Below are 18,465 nucleotides of genomic sequence, written 5' to 3' on the forward strand. Positions count from 1 at the left end.
TATCTCCTAACCATATATTTCTCTGTTCTTCATTTTCATTTTTTATCCGTTCCGGCCTCTCGTTGTCGCATGTCTTGTAACAAATATTTCTTTGTTCTTCACTTTTATTTTTGACTCGTTTTATTCTTGCTGCCGTTTATCTTCTAATTGTGTATTTCTTTGTTTTTCGCTTTTGTTTTGACTCGTTGTAATTTTTGTTGACGCAAGTATTCTAACTGTATCTTTCTTCGCTCTTCATTTCTGTTTATTATTAGGCCTACTTCATACATTTTTTCACTACCTTTTACCTTGGCTGCTTGGATTGGTTTTGTCGCATTTGATGGTCTAGGCTATTCATTTGTCCTCTAGGCATTATTAAACTGCTGAAAATGGCTTTTGTAAATAGACTCATTACATTTGGTATTTTGTACTTAGCCATGTCCCTTTTGTAAGATTGCATGCGTCATAGATAAAAAAACGATATCACCCATGGGAGGGAAATGATGGAAATTTTTCTCTTGAAACGTGCTCATAAATATAGTCATTCATATAAAGTTTATCCCAAAATTAAAGCTCTAACGAATTTTCTGAGACTCGCTATCTATCTAGATTGTTTTTGCAGGTCTTTTAACGGATATTTCTTTGTTCTTCACTTCAAATTTTGACTCGCTGTAATTGTCGATGTCGTAAGTATTATAACCGTATGTATCTTTGTTATTCATTGTACCATTATAAGCCTGCATGGCTACGCGGTAGGCTTGTATATACTGATTTTCATTGTCGCTTTTCTTCTATCCGCAGCCTCTTTTTGATGTCATGGTGTCACCTTGTGACGCCGGGGTGTGTCGATAAAACCACCCCAGGAAAAATATAAATTCTTTCTTAAAGTTGTGGCCTATTTAGGTCGTTTTGTGGCCAGAAATGTCAATATGCTAGTTTTAAGAAAAAACAACAACTATGTAGCCGATTTCAACGCCGGGCCCCGGCACGGTTATGCGGCAGGCTTGTACATATTGATTTTCATCGTCGTTTGTCTTCTAAACCCAGACAATGTGAACTTCTGCTTGATTTCTTGGCGTCACCATATGTTCGATACAACCAACTGGGAAGAACACAAATTCGTGCTTAAAGATGAGACCTTTTTAGATCATTTTGTGGCTAGAAATGTCAATATACCAGTTTTAAGGATATAGCTATGCAGCTGATTCCAAGGCCGGACCCCGGCACTCGGCATTCAACAGTCTTGTATATATGGATTCTTGTTGTAAGAACCAACCTACAAATGAATCAACTTTGTCTACTACACCTTTGTTTTAGGGAAAATGTAGGGCTTCACAGGGCATACATATGACGTTGAAGAGCCCTAAGAACCTTTAATTAATAGTTGTGTAGTTTATAGAATCCTGGTAGGTTTTTACTTTGTTTTGCGCCATATTTTGATGGCGTCAAAGGTTATGGTAGCAATATTCTTCTAACATATTCGTTTTCACTTTTATTTTTGACTTGTTTTAACTTTCGCTGTCGATTGTCTTCTAACAACACAATTCTTTGTTCTTTACTTCCTTTTTGACACATTCTGATACTCGCTTTCTTGCTATGCCTTGTAATTCTCGCTGCCGCTTATCTTTTAACCGCATATTTTTACACTGTCCCAATTTTTTTTATAAATACATATACAATTGTTGGTTGTTTAAAGAGGCAAAATATATTTCGATATTTATTTGTACAAATTTTTAGTAAGTTGAAGGAGGATATGCAGAATACAAGATGGTGTGGTGCGATAAAGCTGGGAAAGGAAGTTGTAGAAAGAGAAGAAACTAGTTCTATCAAGAAGGTTATCGACTACTCATCAGGGCAGCCAGTATGTAAGTACTAGTTACTACAGCAGTATTTAATAAAATCCGAGGTTTTCTGGCAAAGACAGATGCACAGACACGCAAGTAAAATGCAATTTCAGGCCACAGTTTTTTTTTTAATTATCCCCAAATAATTTTTGACGGGGTCACTCCTTCCTCGTGAAAATAAGTCTTATATTTAGTGCTTTTTCGTAGCTCAATGTAAAACTTAGTGTAAAAGAGCCTTCTCGTACCTCCGACTATAGGCTAAATTTTTGAGTTGAAAAACTCTGATCCAATATCTGACTAGGATTTTAGCAATGGAGTAAAATGAAACTAATCAAAAGGTCTTAGAGATAAATATAGTCTCTAATTATCTCTTATAGACAATTAGACAGAAAGTGAAGTTAAAATAGGAAGCAAGAAAGAATACAAGAAAGCAAGGATAGTTGATAAAATTGAAAGTTAAGATTGGCTAATTTTCGATAAGAAAATAAGGTCTCACTATAAAGGCGTCTTTTAACCATCAAATACCAGCATAAAAATTTTGTCCCATTTATAGTCTGCTCAAAACCCTAATGACGCAAGACCAAACACAGGACTTCCTACCCCAGAAACATCAAGGTCCCTATGAATGTACGTATTCTATAAAATGTTCTTATTGTGCATATAGGAATCCTGCAAATGCGTGGTTAGTTGGGGCAGGACTGAGGGTACAGCTGTATATTAGGTATAAGGCTTGTAAAGATCGAATTCATATGCCATAATTTTTGTTAAACTTTTATAATTCAGGTTTTAGATTATAGAACAAGAAGAAAAAAGAACAGCGCAAAAAATAAATAAGAATTGTAACTGAAGGTATTTTATTATGTGACAAAGTTCCCAAATTCTAAGCAAGTGTCATTATCAAGTGTCATTGTCAGTAAGAAGTCTGCATAGAATTTTAGTTATATTTCTTTTATATAAATACACTGAAAAATCCTAAGCTAACTGCAACTAAGAAAACGCTGAATAGATGGCAAAGAGAATGAATCTCTCATCTTCATTTATATTTGGGTCTGAATAAGGGTGGTGCGGGTAAATACCTTACTTCTTGTCGCAGGAAAACGTTTTTGACATTTATTTTAAAGCTTCATTCAACCAAACTAATTTGCTTCATGTTTATAAAATTTCAGGTAATTATAAATAAGTGCACATCAGCTATTGTGAAGAAATGGCGGGAAGGGGGGGGGGCAGGTGCCTAAAAGAGTACATTTTAATGCCAAAATACCTTAATTATCATTGATTTTCGTATTAGTATAGAACTAGTTCTAAGGAGTTCTAAGTTCTAGTTCTAATCTTTTCTACGTAGCATAAAATATTACATAAGGTTCTAGTTCTAGTTCTAGTTCTATTCTTTTTCTATGTAGCATAAAATATTACATAAGGTCTACCAGCATAAAGAACCGCACATTGAAACGGTAAGACGTAGACTTATGACCCACGCAGGATTTTTTTTTTTTTGGGGGGGGGGAGGGAGTAGAGAAATTAACGTGACCCCTGTTTTCAGTGATTTTAAATGGTGTTATTTCTTTTCCCTATTTACATGCTATTTTAAGCAAATCCAGAACATGTTTAATCATCAGAGAACACTCTTGTAGTGGTCATAATGACTCCGGTTGATAAAAGATGAAAAGTTGCGCAGAATTTCAATCTATATCAGGGGTTCCCAATCAATTTTGGGCCATGCCTCACCTAGCTATTTCTAAAATCCTGATGTCCCTCCCCCCGTGATTTTTAAATTTTGTTTTTCGAAATTTTTCCTTGTATTCACCTGAAGCAAGTTTAAAAGACCATTAACTTAAAATTTTACTTCGGGGCGTCCTCTAGGCAAATTTTATACAAATAAAACATATTGTCTGAATCCAACACCTTTTATAGAATGTATGACGTCATTGTAAATCTATATATCTTCTATATATATATATAAAAATAAGTTGTTTGTAGGTTATGTCTGTCTGTCTGTCTGTCTGTCTGTCCGCATATGACGTCTGAATTATTTCATCATATACCAATTCAAAAACGAAAGTATACAAGCTGATGTAGCTGAGTTGGTAACGCGGTATGTTCTAGGTTCTAGGTTCGAGAGGTTCCAGGTTCAAACCTTACAAAAACTACAAAAAAAAAACAAAAAAATAAGAAAGCTAAAAAAATTAAAAAAAAAAGGTAAAAAACTAAAACCTAAAAAAGAAAAAAAAATGAAAACTAATAAAAATAACTAAAAAAAGGTAAAAACTGCAAAACAAACCAAAAACTAAAAAAAAAACTAAAAAAAGGTAAAAAACTAAAAAAAAACTAAAAACTAAAAAAGAAAAAAAACTAAAAAAGGAAAAAACTGAAAAATAAAGGAGAAAAAGAAAACTAAAAAAATAAGAATAAAAATAAAAAACTAAAAAAAAGGGTAAAAACTACAAAAAAAAACTAAAAAGAAAAAAAACTAAAAAGATATATAAATGACGATGGAGACACAGGGAATGTTTGATTAGCAATCACCATCAACAAAACTCAAGTGCAATCATAAGAATAATGAGGTATAAATCTGAATACGGATTGCTGTTCCCATGGACAATTATATGTTGCATGTTCAAGAGTCGGTAAACCTGTAGTGGGACACAGGGACATAGCGTGCCGAGGAATCACAAGAAGAGCAAGAAAACAGCTTGCAGCTAATAGAGAAAGTAAGAAAAGAAAGCGTGCCGAGGAATCACAAGAACAGCAAGAAAACAGGCTTGTGGCTAAAGAACGCAAAACCGCGCAGTTAGATGAAAATCCACCTGGAAAGCGAGAGTCAAAACATATCAAAACTGAAAATGATAGCGATGATGATTGGGTTTGGGATTTTGACTTGGATAAGGTCATCAATGCCTACCAGATTTAAGTTAAAAACAAAGGTTCGGCGATATGTACTTCATAGTGACGCTGAAAAATAAAGAAGAAAAAAAAACTAAAAAATGTAAAAAACTAAAAAAAAACTAAAAAGAAAAAACACTCAAAGATAAATTACAGACCGGGACACAAATGACGACTGACACAGAGGGAATATAAATGACGACCAGGAACCTCAAAGAAAGATTACAGACTGGGACACCCGGACACAAATCACGACCGGGAATATAAATGACGACCGGGAGGCAGGGACACAACTACAACGGGGACGCTGGGGGCACAGGCGGGATATATAATTGACGACTGAGACACAGGGATTGTTTGAATAGAAATTACAGACCGGGACACCGGGACACAAATGACGACCGGGACACTGGGACACAGGGAATATAAATGACGACCGGGACACAGGGAATATAAATGCTATTTATATGCACAGACAATGGGACAGCGAAGAATGTTGTATATTCGCATGTTTTACGTAGTTAAAAATATATATTTATATCTCTATTCACAGGTAGGACACAGGGACACAGCTACAATGGCGCGTAACTAATATGGCGCGTAACGACTTCCGCGCGCGGGGGGCTTGGGGGGGCGCCCCCCCCCCCCCAAGCCCCCCCGCGCGCGTAAGTCGTTACGCGCCATATTAGTTACGCGCCATTGTAGTTGTGTCCCTGTGTCCCACCTGTGAATATAGATAGATTTATATATGTGTTTCAAACTACGTAAAAATTGCGAATATACAACATTCTTGGCTTTCCCACTACTGGGAGCTTTCCGTTTCCAATTGCCAGCAATTGATCTGAAAATGTTTGACCAGAGTCATCGTTTTGCAATCGGACACGCATATTTGTAGTTAATTTTAATATTTTTACGTGTGCCCATAAATTAGAATTTTTCAGGCAAGCATTCATTTCGTCTGCAGGAGTTGATCTAGGTATTATAAGTAATGTTTGCCTGAAATCCCCCGCAAGCAATATTAATGTGCTGCCAAAGGGTTTCGACTTCCCTCTCAAATCTTTCAAGCATTGATCCAGAGCCTCGAGCGATTTTTTGTGTCCCATTGTGCACTCATCCCAAATAATAAGTTTGCATTGCTGCAATACTTTACCCATCCCAGATGATTTGGAAATATTGCACGTGGGAGTTTCTGTAGAATGCAAATTCAGAGGCAATTTCAAAGCGGAATGAACAGTTTTTCCACCAGGCAGCAATGTTTCGGCTATTCCGGACGACGCAATTGCCAACGCTATATCATTTTTTGATCGAATTGATGCCAGAACCAGTACCTCCTGGCGCATCCAAAAAGAAAATTTCTCCAACGTTGTTATCGACACAATGCATTATCGTATCATAAATGTCTTTTTGTTCCGACGTTAACTTGGAAATGTTATTTTGTACATACGACAATAGATCACTTGTACTGTAACTTTGTTCACGATCCAATTCTACACATGTCGAAACAGCAGCGATACGGTTAGGTGAAGGCATTCCCAAATCCTGAAGAGGTTTGTTTGCCATACGTACGCACAAATCTTCTATAATAACGAAAGTATAGTTAAAAATTTCTGATGTAAAATCAAAAGTCATATCTGACGTCTCTAACTGTTTTCGATGGAGTATATCTTCGGACATTTTTGACTTATATTTTTCCCATAACTGTGTAGGAGCTGATGGAGAGCAAGTTGTTAAAATGATGCCAAACAATGCACGAATTTGACTTGGGGTTGACGTTTCGCACGCGTCATTGATGCAGTTATCCCAGTGTTGGTCATTCTCCAATAAATTCAGAGCTTGGCATGCACTACGGTAAGTGTCATGTATAGTACCGTTTACAGTTCTCAAATACTCAAAGGATGTCGGACCGGGTACATTCACCAAAAGCAGGCGTAGAAAGAAGCATTCATGTTGATTGGGGTGAACGGTGTAGAGAAGAAGCATTCATGTTGATTGGGGTGAACAGTGTAGAGTCTTCCTATCGTGGTATCTTTGAAGATGGTAGGTTGGCCGTCGACTGACTGGCTTCACTATGAAATACATATCGCCGAACCTTTGTTTTTTTAACTAAAATCTGGTAGGCATTGATGACCTTATCCAAGTCAAAATCCCAAACCCAATCATCATCGCTATCATTTTCAGTTTTGACTCTCGCTGTCCAGGTGGATCTTCATCTAACTGCGTGGTTTTGCGTTCTTTAGCCTCAAGCCTGTTTCCTTGCTGTTCTTTTGATTCCTCGGCACGCTTTCTTTTCTGACTTTCTCTATCAAAAGCAAGTTTTTTGGCATAGACTCTTTGAGCATCTTCATCGGCTTTTGCCACTGTAAGTTCATCAGTCATTTTAAACTTAAACATTAATAGATTTCTACGTGAACATATATATCTTAAATATCTTTAATGACGTCACCGTTATAGCAAAAATGACGACAACCAACTTCATGACGTCAGTCGACACAGAAACATGACGTCACCTGATCCACAGGCAGACAACTTATTTTTATATATATAGACTAGCTGTTGGGGTGGCGCGAAGCACCTAGCTGGTGGGGCGCTTCGCGTTCTCCAAGCCCCCCCGCGCGCGTAAGTCGTTACGCGCCATATTAGTTATGCGCCATTGTAGTTGTGTCCCTGTGTCCCACCTGTGAATATAGATAGATTTATATATGTGTTTCAAACTACGTAAAAATTGCGAATAAACAATATTCTTGGCTTTCCCATTGTCTGTGCATATACAAAGCCGTATGTACTAACAATGACGTCATATGCAAACGCTCTTTTTACAAACAAAGAAACATGCATCCACACAACTCGTTTTTATATAGATAGATACATAGATAGATACAATACAAATTAACTGCGTAAAACTTGCAAATATACAACATTTTTCGCTGTCCAATTGTCGCTGCATATAAATACATTGTCAGGTTTACCGACCCTCGAACATGCAACATACAATTGTCCATGGGAAAAACAATCAGTATTAAGATCTATACCACATTTTTCTAATGATTGACCTTGAGCTTTGTTAATGGTGATTGCAAATACTAATCGAATTGGGAATTGCAATCTTTTAAATTGAAAAAGCAAATCCGTTGGAATCATGGGAATGCGAGGAATAAGAACAGCCTCACCCTCATAAGGCCCTGTCAAGATTGTGGCCTCTATTAGGTTTTCCATTGTTTTTTTTTTTACGGCAAGTCGCGTGCCATTGCAAAGCTTTGGTGGGTTGATATTTCTTAAAAGTATTATTGTTACGCCTATTTTTAGTTGTAGCACGTGTGGTGGAAACCCTGAAGGATCTATGGAATTTAAAAATTCAGATGGATAATTAACCGCTTCATTTGGTTCCAAAACTGTGTCGACTGACTTGTAAAGGACTGCCTGGTCTCGAATCTTGGTCAAAACAATATTGTTGATTTCGTGGACGTCTATATTTTTGGGTGCGAGAATCGCTCTTTCACTTAGCCATTTATTATTTTTATAATTTTTTAGAATATTCGGGAACACTTTTTCAATCAATTCACTTTTGGACGTCACTAAATTACAGAAATCAGCAGGAAGTTGTATACGTCCTGAAATTGAGTCTACTGTTTGACCAGAGTCATCGTTTTGCAATTGGACACGTATATTTGTAGTTAATTTAAATATTTTTACGTGTGCCCATAAATTAGTATTCTTTAGGCAAGCATTCATTTCGTCTGCAGGAGTTAAACTACGTAAAAATTGCGAATATACAACATTCTTGGCTTTCCCATTGTCTCTGCATATACAAAGCCGTATGTACTAATAATGACATCATATGCAAACGCTCTTTTTACAAACAAACAAACATGCATACACACAACTCGTTTTATATAGATAGATAGATAGATAGATACAATACAAATTAACTGCGTAAAACTTGCGGATATACAACATTCTTCGCTGTCCAATTGTCGCTGCATATAAATAGATTGTCAGGTTTACCGACCCTCGAACATGCAACGTACAATTGTCCATGGGAAAACAATCAGTATTAAGATCTATATCACATTTTTCTAATGATTGACCTTGAGCTTTGTTAATGGTGATTGCAAATGCTAATCGAATTGGGAATTGCAATCTTTTAAATTGAAAAGGCAGATCCGTTGGAATCATGGGAATGTGATGAATAAGAACAGCCTCACCCTCAAAAGGCCCTGTCAAGATTGTGGCCTCTATTAGGTTTTCCATTGTTTTTTTTTACGGCAAGTCGAGTGCCATTGCAAAGTTTGGTGGGTTTATATTTCTTAAAAGTATTATTGGTACGCCTATTTTTAGTTGTAGCACGTGTGGTGGAAACCCTGAAAGATCTATGGAATTTAAAAATTCAGATGGATAATTAACCGCTTCATTTGGTTCCAAAACTGTGTCGACTGACTTGTAAAGGACTGCCTGGTCTCGAATCTTGGTCAAAACAATATTTTTGATTTCGTGGACGTCTATATTTTTGGGTGCGAGAATCGCTCTTTCACTTAGCCATTTATTATTTTATAATTTTTTAGAATATTCGGAAATACTTTTTCAATCAATTCATTTTTGGACGTCACTAAATTACAGAAATCAGCAGGTAGTTTGTATACGTCCTGAAATTGAGTCTACTGGGAGCTTTCCGTTTCCAATTGTCAGCAATTGATCTGAAAATGTTTGACCAGAGTCATCGTTTTGCAATCGGACACGCATATTTGTAGTTAATTTTAATATTTTTACGTGTGCCCACAAATTAGAATTTTTCAGGCAAGCATTCATTCGTCTTCAATGGCTCTGGTGGTGCAGCCAATAGAGGAAGTTTAACTTTTCCTGAGGCGCAACACATTCCCATTGTTTCACCATTGAATTTCAAGGCCTTGCAATAGGGACAAATTTTAGACATTGTCCCGATTTGAACACATCTACTCAAGCTATAATCATCGACTGGGTTGTACCTGAATGCCAGGCGATAACTTTCAGGTTGCTCTGATTCCTCGGCACGCTTTCTTTTCTTACTTTCTCTATCAGCAGCAAGCCTGATTTCTTGCTGTTCTTGTGATTCCTCGGCACGCTTTCTTTTCTTACTTTCTCTAGCAGCAGCAAGCCTGATTTCTTGCTGTTCTTGTAATTCCTCGGCACGCCTTCTTTTTTCACTTTCTCTTTTAGCAGCAAGTCTGCTTCCGCGTTGCTCTGGTAGTTCCTCGGCACGCTTTCTGTTCTTTTTTTCTCTATCAGCCTCAAGCCTGTTTCGTTGCTGTTCTTTTGATTCCTCGGCACGCTTTCTGTTCTTTCTTTCTCTATCAGCCTCAAGCCTGTTTCCTTGCTGTTCTTTTGATTCCTCGGCACGCTTTCTTTTCTGACTTTCTCTATCAGCAGCAAGTTTTTTGGCATAGACTCTTTGAGCATCTTCATCGGCTTTTGCCATGGTAAGTTCATCAGTCATTGTAAACTTAAACATTAATAGATTTCTACGTGAACATATGTCTTAAATATCTTGAATGACGTCACCGTCAAAGCAAAAATGACGACAACTAATTTCATGACGTCAGTCAACACAGAAACATGACGTCACCTGATCCAAAGACAGACACACAGAAAGACAACTTATTTTTATATATATAGATAGATAAGTTGTTTGTGTACTGACGTCATGTTTGTCGACTGACGTCATTATGAGGATTGAACATTTTGCCGTCGTGAAGTTGTTTGTCGACTGACGTCATGTTTGTCGACTGACGTCATGTTTGTCGACTGACGAAATTACAGACCGGGGCACCGGGACACAAATGACGACCGGGACAACGGGACACAGGGAATATAAATAACGACCGGGACACTCAAAGAGAAATTACAGACCGGGACACCGGGACACAAATAACGACCGGGACACAGGGAATATAAATGACGACCGGGACACAGGGACACAACTACAACGGGGACGCCGAGGGGCACAGGGGGATATATAAATGACGACCGGGACACAGGGAATGTTCGATTAGCAATCACCATCAACAAAGCTCAAGGGCAATCATTAGAATAATGAGTTATAGATCTGAATACGGTTTGTTTTTCCCATGGACAATTATATGTTGCATGGTCAAGAGTTGGTAAACCAAAAAAAGGAAAAAATAAAAAAGGTAAAAAACTAAAAAAAAAAAGCTAAAAACTAAAAAAATAAAAAATAAAAAAGGTAAAAAACTAAAAAAAAAAGCTAAAAACTAAAAAAAAATAAAAAATAAAAAAGAAACTACATCTATATATATATATATATATATATATATATATATATATATATATATGTACATATATATATATATATATATATATATATATATATATATACATATATATATATATATATATATATATATATATATATATATATATATATATATATATATATATATATATATATATATATATATATGTATATATATATATATAAGATAATATATATATATATATATATATATATATATATATATATATATATATATATATATATATATATATATATATATATATATATATATATATTATATAATATAATATATATATATATATAATATATAATATATATATATATATATATAAGATAAGTTGTATGTGTACATGTTTGTTTATTTGTGGGTTTGTATATGACATCATGATTAGTATATAAGGCTTCGTATATTACGTCATTATAAGATGACACTACAGACCGGGACACAGGGAATATAAATGACGACCGGGAAACTCAAAGAGAAATTACAGACCGGGACACTGGGACACAAATGAAGACCGGGACACAGGGAATATAAATGACGACCAGGATACTCAAAGAGAAATTACAGCCTGGGACACCGGGACACAAATGACGACCGGGACACAGGGAATATAAATGACTACTGGGACACAGGGACACAACTACAACGGGGACGCCGGGGGGCACAGGGGGGGGGATATATAAATGACGACGGGGACACAGGGAATGTTCGATTAGCAATCATCATCAACAAAGCTCAAGGGCAATCATTAGAATAATGAGGTATAGATCTGAATACGGATTGTTTTTCCCATGGACAATTATATGTTGCATGTTCAAGAGTCGGTAAACCTGACAATCTATTTATATGCAAAGACAATGGGACAGCGAAGAATATTGTATATTCGCAAGTTTTACGTGGTTAAAAACATATATATATATCTATCTATATTCACAGGTGGGACACAACTACAATGGCGCGTAACTAATATGGCGCGTAATGACTTACGTGCGTTGGGGGCTTGGGGGGGGGGGTTAACGCGAAGCGCATCCACCAACTAGGTGTTGGGGTTGCGTGAAGCGCCACCCCAACAGCTAGTAGTATCAAATATTTTTTGTTCTTTAAATGAGAAAGAATGCAGATTTGTTTTTTGAATTTAATAATCTAAATCATAATGAGCCGAATGGTGCACATCCTGCCCATGACCCATCAAAATGTTACCATGCCCCATCGGTGGGGCGTGTACCCGACGTTGGGGATTACGCGTCAATATTAACAATAATTACCTTTTCCCTCAACCCGAAATTCTTTAGTAAAGATACTGTTTACAACTTATTCAGCAAAACATGTTAGCAGTACCCTTTCGACAAATTCTATGAGAGTCCTGTCCTGATGTACTATTGAGTTACTAACGTCTTTTTTCGTATCATTCTAAGAATATGCAAACCATTTTCCAATTATTTCGCGAATTTCATGAATTATGCGTCATCTGGTATTGTGTAATCATTCATGTTCTCGGTAGAACAACGCAGTGATTACAAGTGGGCCCATTTCCGAGAATTTCTTGGCAGATTTCCGAGAATTTCAAGTATGATGCATTATCTGGTATTGCGTAATCATTCATGTTGTCAGTGAAACAATACAATACGTTCGGTGACAGCCCTCGCATCTGGTTCTTTGAGAAAAAACTGAGCCAAAGACATTTTTAGCTTCTAAGCAGTTTTCCACTCATTTTATGAAATTTGCGTCTGATGATTAAATTGAACGTGAGACCCATTGTTTCCTATGGCAAAAGAACGACACGTTACTCGATAGAGCTAAGAAGTCATTGATGATATATGCTCTTAGAAATACATTTTAGGCAATCAATGTTTTGTTTCTGGGACGCTGGGCAACTGATGTTAAGCGTCAATGTTGTAACAAGTTAATAGCGCAATCGATTTCTCAATTAGAGTTGGATTTTTGGTAATGAGTTTGGGTCCCTATATTCTTATCCTGAGCTTCTTTTCCTCCTCCAGGGCCCTAAATCCCCCTGAAGGGCCCAGAATCTCCCTCCAGGGCCTTATGTCCCACTCCAGGGATCCGAGTCCCTCAGGTCCCCATTCAGGCCCCCTTGTCCCCCTCCAGGGCCTCGTTGCCCCTCCTTCAGTTTCTGTCCCCCCACCCCAATTTCTTAACTGAAATTTTTTGGACTATTTTTTTCCATGTATTGAAATTACATGTACATTCTTTGATTAGTATAAAATTGTTTTAACAGCTAAAAAAATCGCTTTGTGTTGGCATTTCGTGCAAACTCGTCCCGTTTTTATGGCACTTGGTATTAATCAAGTGACATATAGCTATCGCAAATTTTATCAGTCTGTCCGTCGGTCTGTCTGTCTGTCGCGGGTTTTCTAGTTAAGGCACTTCCAGATAGGCTAGGACGATGAAATTTGGCATGCGTATCAGGGACCAGACCAGGTTAAATTAGAAAAATTCGTTTTCCCGACTCGATCGTCTGCGGAGGGGAGTGGGGGACGGTTAATTAGGAAAAATTAGAAAAATAAGATACTTTTAACTTACGAACGGGTGATCGAATCTTAATGAAATTTGATATTTAGAAGGATATTGTATCTCAAAGTCCTTTGAATTCCAACTGGACCCGGTGACATTGAGGGAGTTGGAGGGGAAACGCTTCAATCCAAGATCTTGGAAAACGCTTAGAGTGGAGGGATCGGGATGAAACTTGGTGGAAAACATAGCACAAGTCCTAGATACGTGAATGACATAATTGGAACGGATCCGCTCTCTTTGAGGGAATTGGGGGGAGGGTTAATTCAGAAAGTTAGAAAAAATGAGGTATTTTTAATTTACTAAGGAGTGATAAGATCTTAACGAAATTTCATATACAGAAGGATCTCGTCACTCAAATCTCTTATTAGAAATCCCGACTGGATCCAATGTCATTGGAGGAGTTGGGGGTGGGATTGGAAATCTTGGAAAAGGCTTAGAGTGGAAATATATTAATAAAACTTGGTGGGAAGAATAAGCACAAGTTCAATATACGTGACTGACAAACCAGACCGAATCCGCTCTCTTTGGGGGAGTTGGGGGGGGGGGGGTATTCGTAAAAAATAGAAAAAATGAGGTATTTGTAACTTACGACGGTTAATCAAATCTTAATGTAATTTGATATTTAGAAGGATCTTGTGCTTCAGAGCTCTCATTTTAAATCACGACCAGATCCAATGACATTGGGCGGAGTTTAAGGAGGGAAGTATGAAAATTGAGATATCTATATCTTACGAATGAGTAATCGGATCTTAATGAAAATTTATATACAGAAAGATCTTATGTCTCAGATGCTCTATTTTCACTTCGAATTGGATCCGAGGACATAGGGGGTTGGAGGGGGAAACAGAACTCTTGGAAACCGGAAATCTTGGAAAACGATTAGAGTAGAGAGATCGGGGTTAAACTTGATGAGAAGAATAAGCACAAGTTCTAGATACATGATTGACATAATTGGAATGGATATACTCTCTTTAAGGGAGTTGGAAGGGGTATTAATTCGGAAAAATTAGAAAAATTGAGGTATTTTTAACTTAAGAACGGGTGACCAGATCTTAATGAAATGTAATATTTAGAAAGAACTGATGGTTCAGAGCTCTTATTTTAAATCTCGACCAGATTTGGTGACATTGGGGAGTTGGAGTAGGAAATCGAAAATCTTGGAAATCGCTTAGAGTGGAGAGATCTGGATGAAACTCGGTGGGTAGAATAAACAAATGTTGTAGATACGTAATTGAAGTAACCGGACTGGATCCGCTCTCTTTGGGGTATTTAGGGGGGTCTAGTGCTTTGGCGAGTCTGGTGCTTCTGGATGTGCTAGGACGATGAAAATTGGTAGGCGTGTCAGGGACCTGTACAAATTGACTTGATAAAGTCGTTTTCTTTGATTTGACCATCTGGGATGGGGGCTGAAAGGAGAGAAAAAAATTTAAAAATTAGGTATTTTTCACTTACGAGTGGGTGATTGGATCTTAATGAATTTTGATATTTAGAAGCACCTTGTGTCTCAGAAATCTTATTTTAAAATCCCGACCGGCATAAAGCCTCTGATTTTCCTTTCAATCTGTTGATTCTTAGAATTTTGTTACAGCTCATGCCATATGAGCTCATGGCTCTTGGCTCTTCCGACCTCGTCACAAGTGCCATATGAGCTCTTAGCTCTTGTTTTTTAAGGATTCGGCCTTATTCTTACATGCGTTCAAAAATGGTTTTGTAAAGTCATTGATTTGAATAAAATTGTTTTAACGGCTAAAAAACAAAGTTGTTTATAAGGGTATTTCATGCACAATCACCCCGTTTTTTAAGGAACCGGCCTTTGTCTTATATGTTGTAAAAAATGTTTAGTACTTTCTTAGAATCGTATAAAAAAATTTGTTTACAGCTAGATAAGCAATAGTGCTTGGTGTGGGCATTTCAATGCAAAGTCGGCCCGTTTTTTAAGAATTCAGTTTTTTAAGAATAAGTCCCTAAAAGATTCTTCAAATGGGAAAGCCTACTGATGGGAAACCTTCATATTCTACGGTTGTGGGTACCTGCCCAAGTGTACAGTAAATAAAAGAAAAAAAAATTAAAGAAAATAAGTCATTTAAAGGTATTTCGAACGGAAGAAAACTTCCTTTGTACCCCTAGTAGATAGTACCCAATACTTTTTTGGGAACACGGTTTAATGACTTTTTGAAAACTTTTTTTTATTTAAACTATTGCTTAATTTGAAGGAGTTCTGTCAATTTTAAGTTTGTTGGGTTTTGATTTAGTGTTTGAGACCATGTTATTTAAATTGACATTTTAACAAGGAGTTCTTTCAATTTTAAATTTGCTTGGTTTTGACTAAGAGTTTCACTACATTTAATTAAATTTGAAATCTAATAATATGACATTACTAGTCAAGTTTACAAACAAGAGTGATTCTTCCCTTCTAATTTTGATCTCTGTATACACATAGAATCTTTCGGTTTACCCCTGCTCCCTCCCTCAATTTGGAATCGGAGGTCCAATTGACATCCAACACTCTTTGGTAGTTTCAATTCAATATCCCAAGCAGTTCATGGGAATTGGCGAACGTAAATAGCGTCTTTTGACTTACGTAGCTACAATTGTCGTTTCCACAGAATACCCTTAGCAAAATTTGGATATCTTGGCCTCGCGAAAAATACCTAGAAGCTTATAGCTGACGAGACTACCAAGATCAATAATAATCACTTTTTATGCTACTAAACAAACAGTAACAGCATTATCAAATGAGATTAAAGAGCAATATTATACCCCAAAACGAGTGGAATTTATGTTATACAAAAGGAGGTTAACCCCCTCCTTAGGCCACCCACATTTTAAGTCCTAAAACTCCGGAGAGAGCTCATTCAATGGGAAATTGAGACTTCTAGTACCATTTTTTAAAATTCTTAAGTGATTGGAGAGTAACCAGCCACGGTTTTGAAATCTTTTTTTTTATATCCGGTCCTGGTTCTTCTGTAAACTCTTCTAATCAGATCGAAACTTATATAAAACATTGAGCTTAGCGGACTCTAATGCAGAAGGAAAATAAATTACTTTTTTTCAAAATGCAGCCCATAAAAGGGCTGGAAAAGTACCAAAAACTTTTCCACCCTTTGGAAATGGAAGGGGTTATCTTATAAACCTGGAAATTGGTTAATTAGATTAGAAATTTAAAGTCATTTGGTCCTATGTAAAGGTCGAAAGCTACTGGAAGACAATCTGCCTCCCTCTCGGCTCCTTTCCTTCTCGGCTCTATTCTGACCCTTGTGGCATCGAATCACAATTTGAGATGTCTGTTTTGTTCAAAAACTTTGAAATGTCTATCAAGATTGCCTTCCGGTTGATATCACCCCAACAGCCCCAGTGTTAACCTTTATTTTACCCTCTTGTGATACCTCATACCCCAAAAAGAAAACAGAAAAAGAATGAACAAAATAAAAAATGTAATAATAAATACTATAGGTTATTCTACACCACATATTCTACCCCACCACCCATTTGGCACTGTACACAAATATGTATAAAATTTGAATAAATGTTGTTTTAATCTTAAACATGTTGGAAATGCATTTGTCGTAGATATGAACATTTGAGTTTTCCAGTAATTAATATGATTAAATATTAAATATTCAGTTCGTTTTCATTAACTTTTTTCAATCATCTTTATTATTATAGTGATTTGTTTTTATTCTTATTATAAATTTTTGGGAAGGGAGAAGGGGGTAGTATCCAAACGACTGTTTGTAGTAGGCCTGACTTTGCTCGTCTTAAATTTGACTTAAAAATTGAATTAAATCTTTATTCGTTTTTAAGATTGGTTAAGATTTAAGATGGTTTTTAGTATCTGATATCTATGCGTTTTATATGATCATTTTAATATCTGTTTATATCATATTGTTAATATAATTAATGTTAACTAATATTAATATAATTATATTATTAGTATATACTATTAATATATGTTTATGTTATGTTTTTGAGTAATATATTATTTAATATATGTTCGTTTTCGTTTTCATTTATCCTTTGATAGTAGTTTCTGGTCGTCCTGTGTTTGAATTAAATAAAAAAAAACAAGTTTTTTTAACGGAAAGTAAGGAGCGGAATCAAAACTTAAAACGAACAGAAATTACTTCGCATATGAAAGGGGCTGCTTCCTCATCAACGCCCCGCTCTTTACGCTAAAGTTTGACTCTTTCTCTTAACTCTACTTTTTAAAACAGTAAAAAAATTTAGCGTAAAGAGCGGGGCGTTGATAAGGAAGCACACCTACAGTTCGTTACCACGAACTGTCTGACTAATATATGAATTTGTTTCTGTTGGTGTTAAGGTTGACATAACTCTTTAGTTTCTTTGAAAAAGTTTTTTCGAAGTTTTTTTTTTTTTTTTATTAATTGCTTCAGACATTAGGTAACGAAAAGATTGATCAGGTTGGGAGCTTCAGTTACCTTGGTAGTATTATTAGTAAAGATGGTGGGAGCAGTGAAGACGTTAAAAGTAGAATAGCTAAGACTCGGGGTGTTTTTTCACAGTTAAAAAAGTTTGGAAGAATAGAAAGATAAGTCTGCAAACCAAGATTAGAATACTGGAAGCTACAGTGATGACAGTGGTCAAATATGGCTCTGAAGCATGGGCACTCCGAAAACAGATGAAAATTTACTAGATGTTTTCCAGAGAAATTGCGTATGGATTGTTCTGGGTACCCGGCTGACTGACCGTATTTTAAACAGTATGCTGTACGAAAAATGTGGTTCAATTCCCCTTTCTAGGGCTATAATGAAAGAAAGGTTGAGATGGCTAGGCCACGTTCTACGGACGAAGGATGACAGATTACCGAAGATTGTCCTTTTGGCCAACCGTCTGGGGCTACACGGAAAGCAGGTTGTCCTTGTCTGGGTTGGGAGGATGTCATAAATAAAGATTTAAAGGAAATGGGAACTTCCTGGGAG

At 36.6% G+C, this 18,465-nt stretch overlaps 2 protein-coding genes across 3 annotated transcripts in view; one reads left to right on the plus strand and one right to left on the minus strand.

The window, feature by feature from the left end:
* LOC136029163 (uncharacterized) overlaps positions 1-18,465 on the minus strand; it is a 902,097-nt gene that overhangs the window by 671,658 nt on the left and 211,974 nt on the right. The window lies entirely within an intron of this gene.
* The window catches only part of LOC136029155 (uncharacterized), a 112,267-nt gene continuing 95,522 nt past the window's right edge, over positions 1,721-18,465 (plus strand). The window contains exon 1 of the mRNA XM_065707253.1: positions 1,721-1,844. Coding sequence (XP_065563325.1) covers positions 1,733-1,844 — 112 coding nt within the window. The 5' untranslated portion in view covers positions 1,721-1,732. The remainder of the gene's footprint in view (positions 1,845-18,465) is intronic.

Source organism: Artemia franciscana, chromosome 1 (genome assembly GCF_032884065.1).
Source record: "Artemia franciscana chromosome 1, ASM3288406v1, whole genome shotgun sequence".
NCBI lineage: Eukaryota > Metazoa > Arthropoda > Branchiopoda > Anostraca > Artemiidae > Artemia > Artemia franciscana.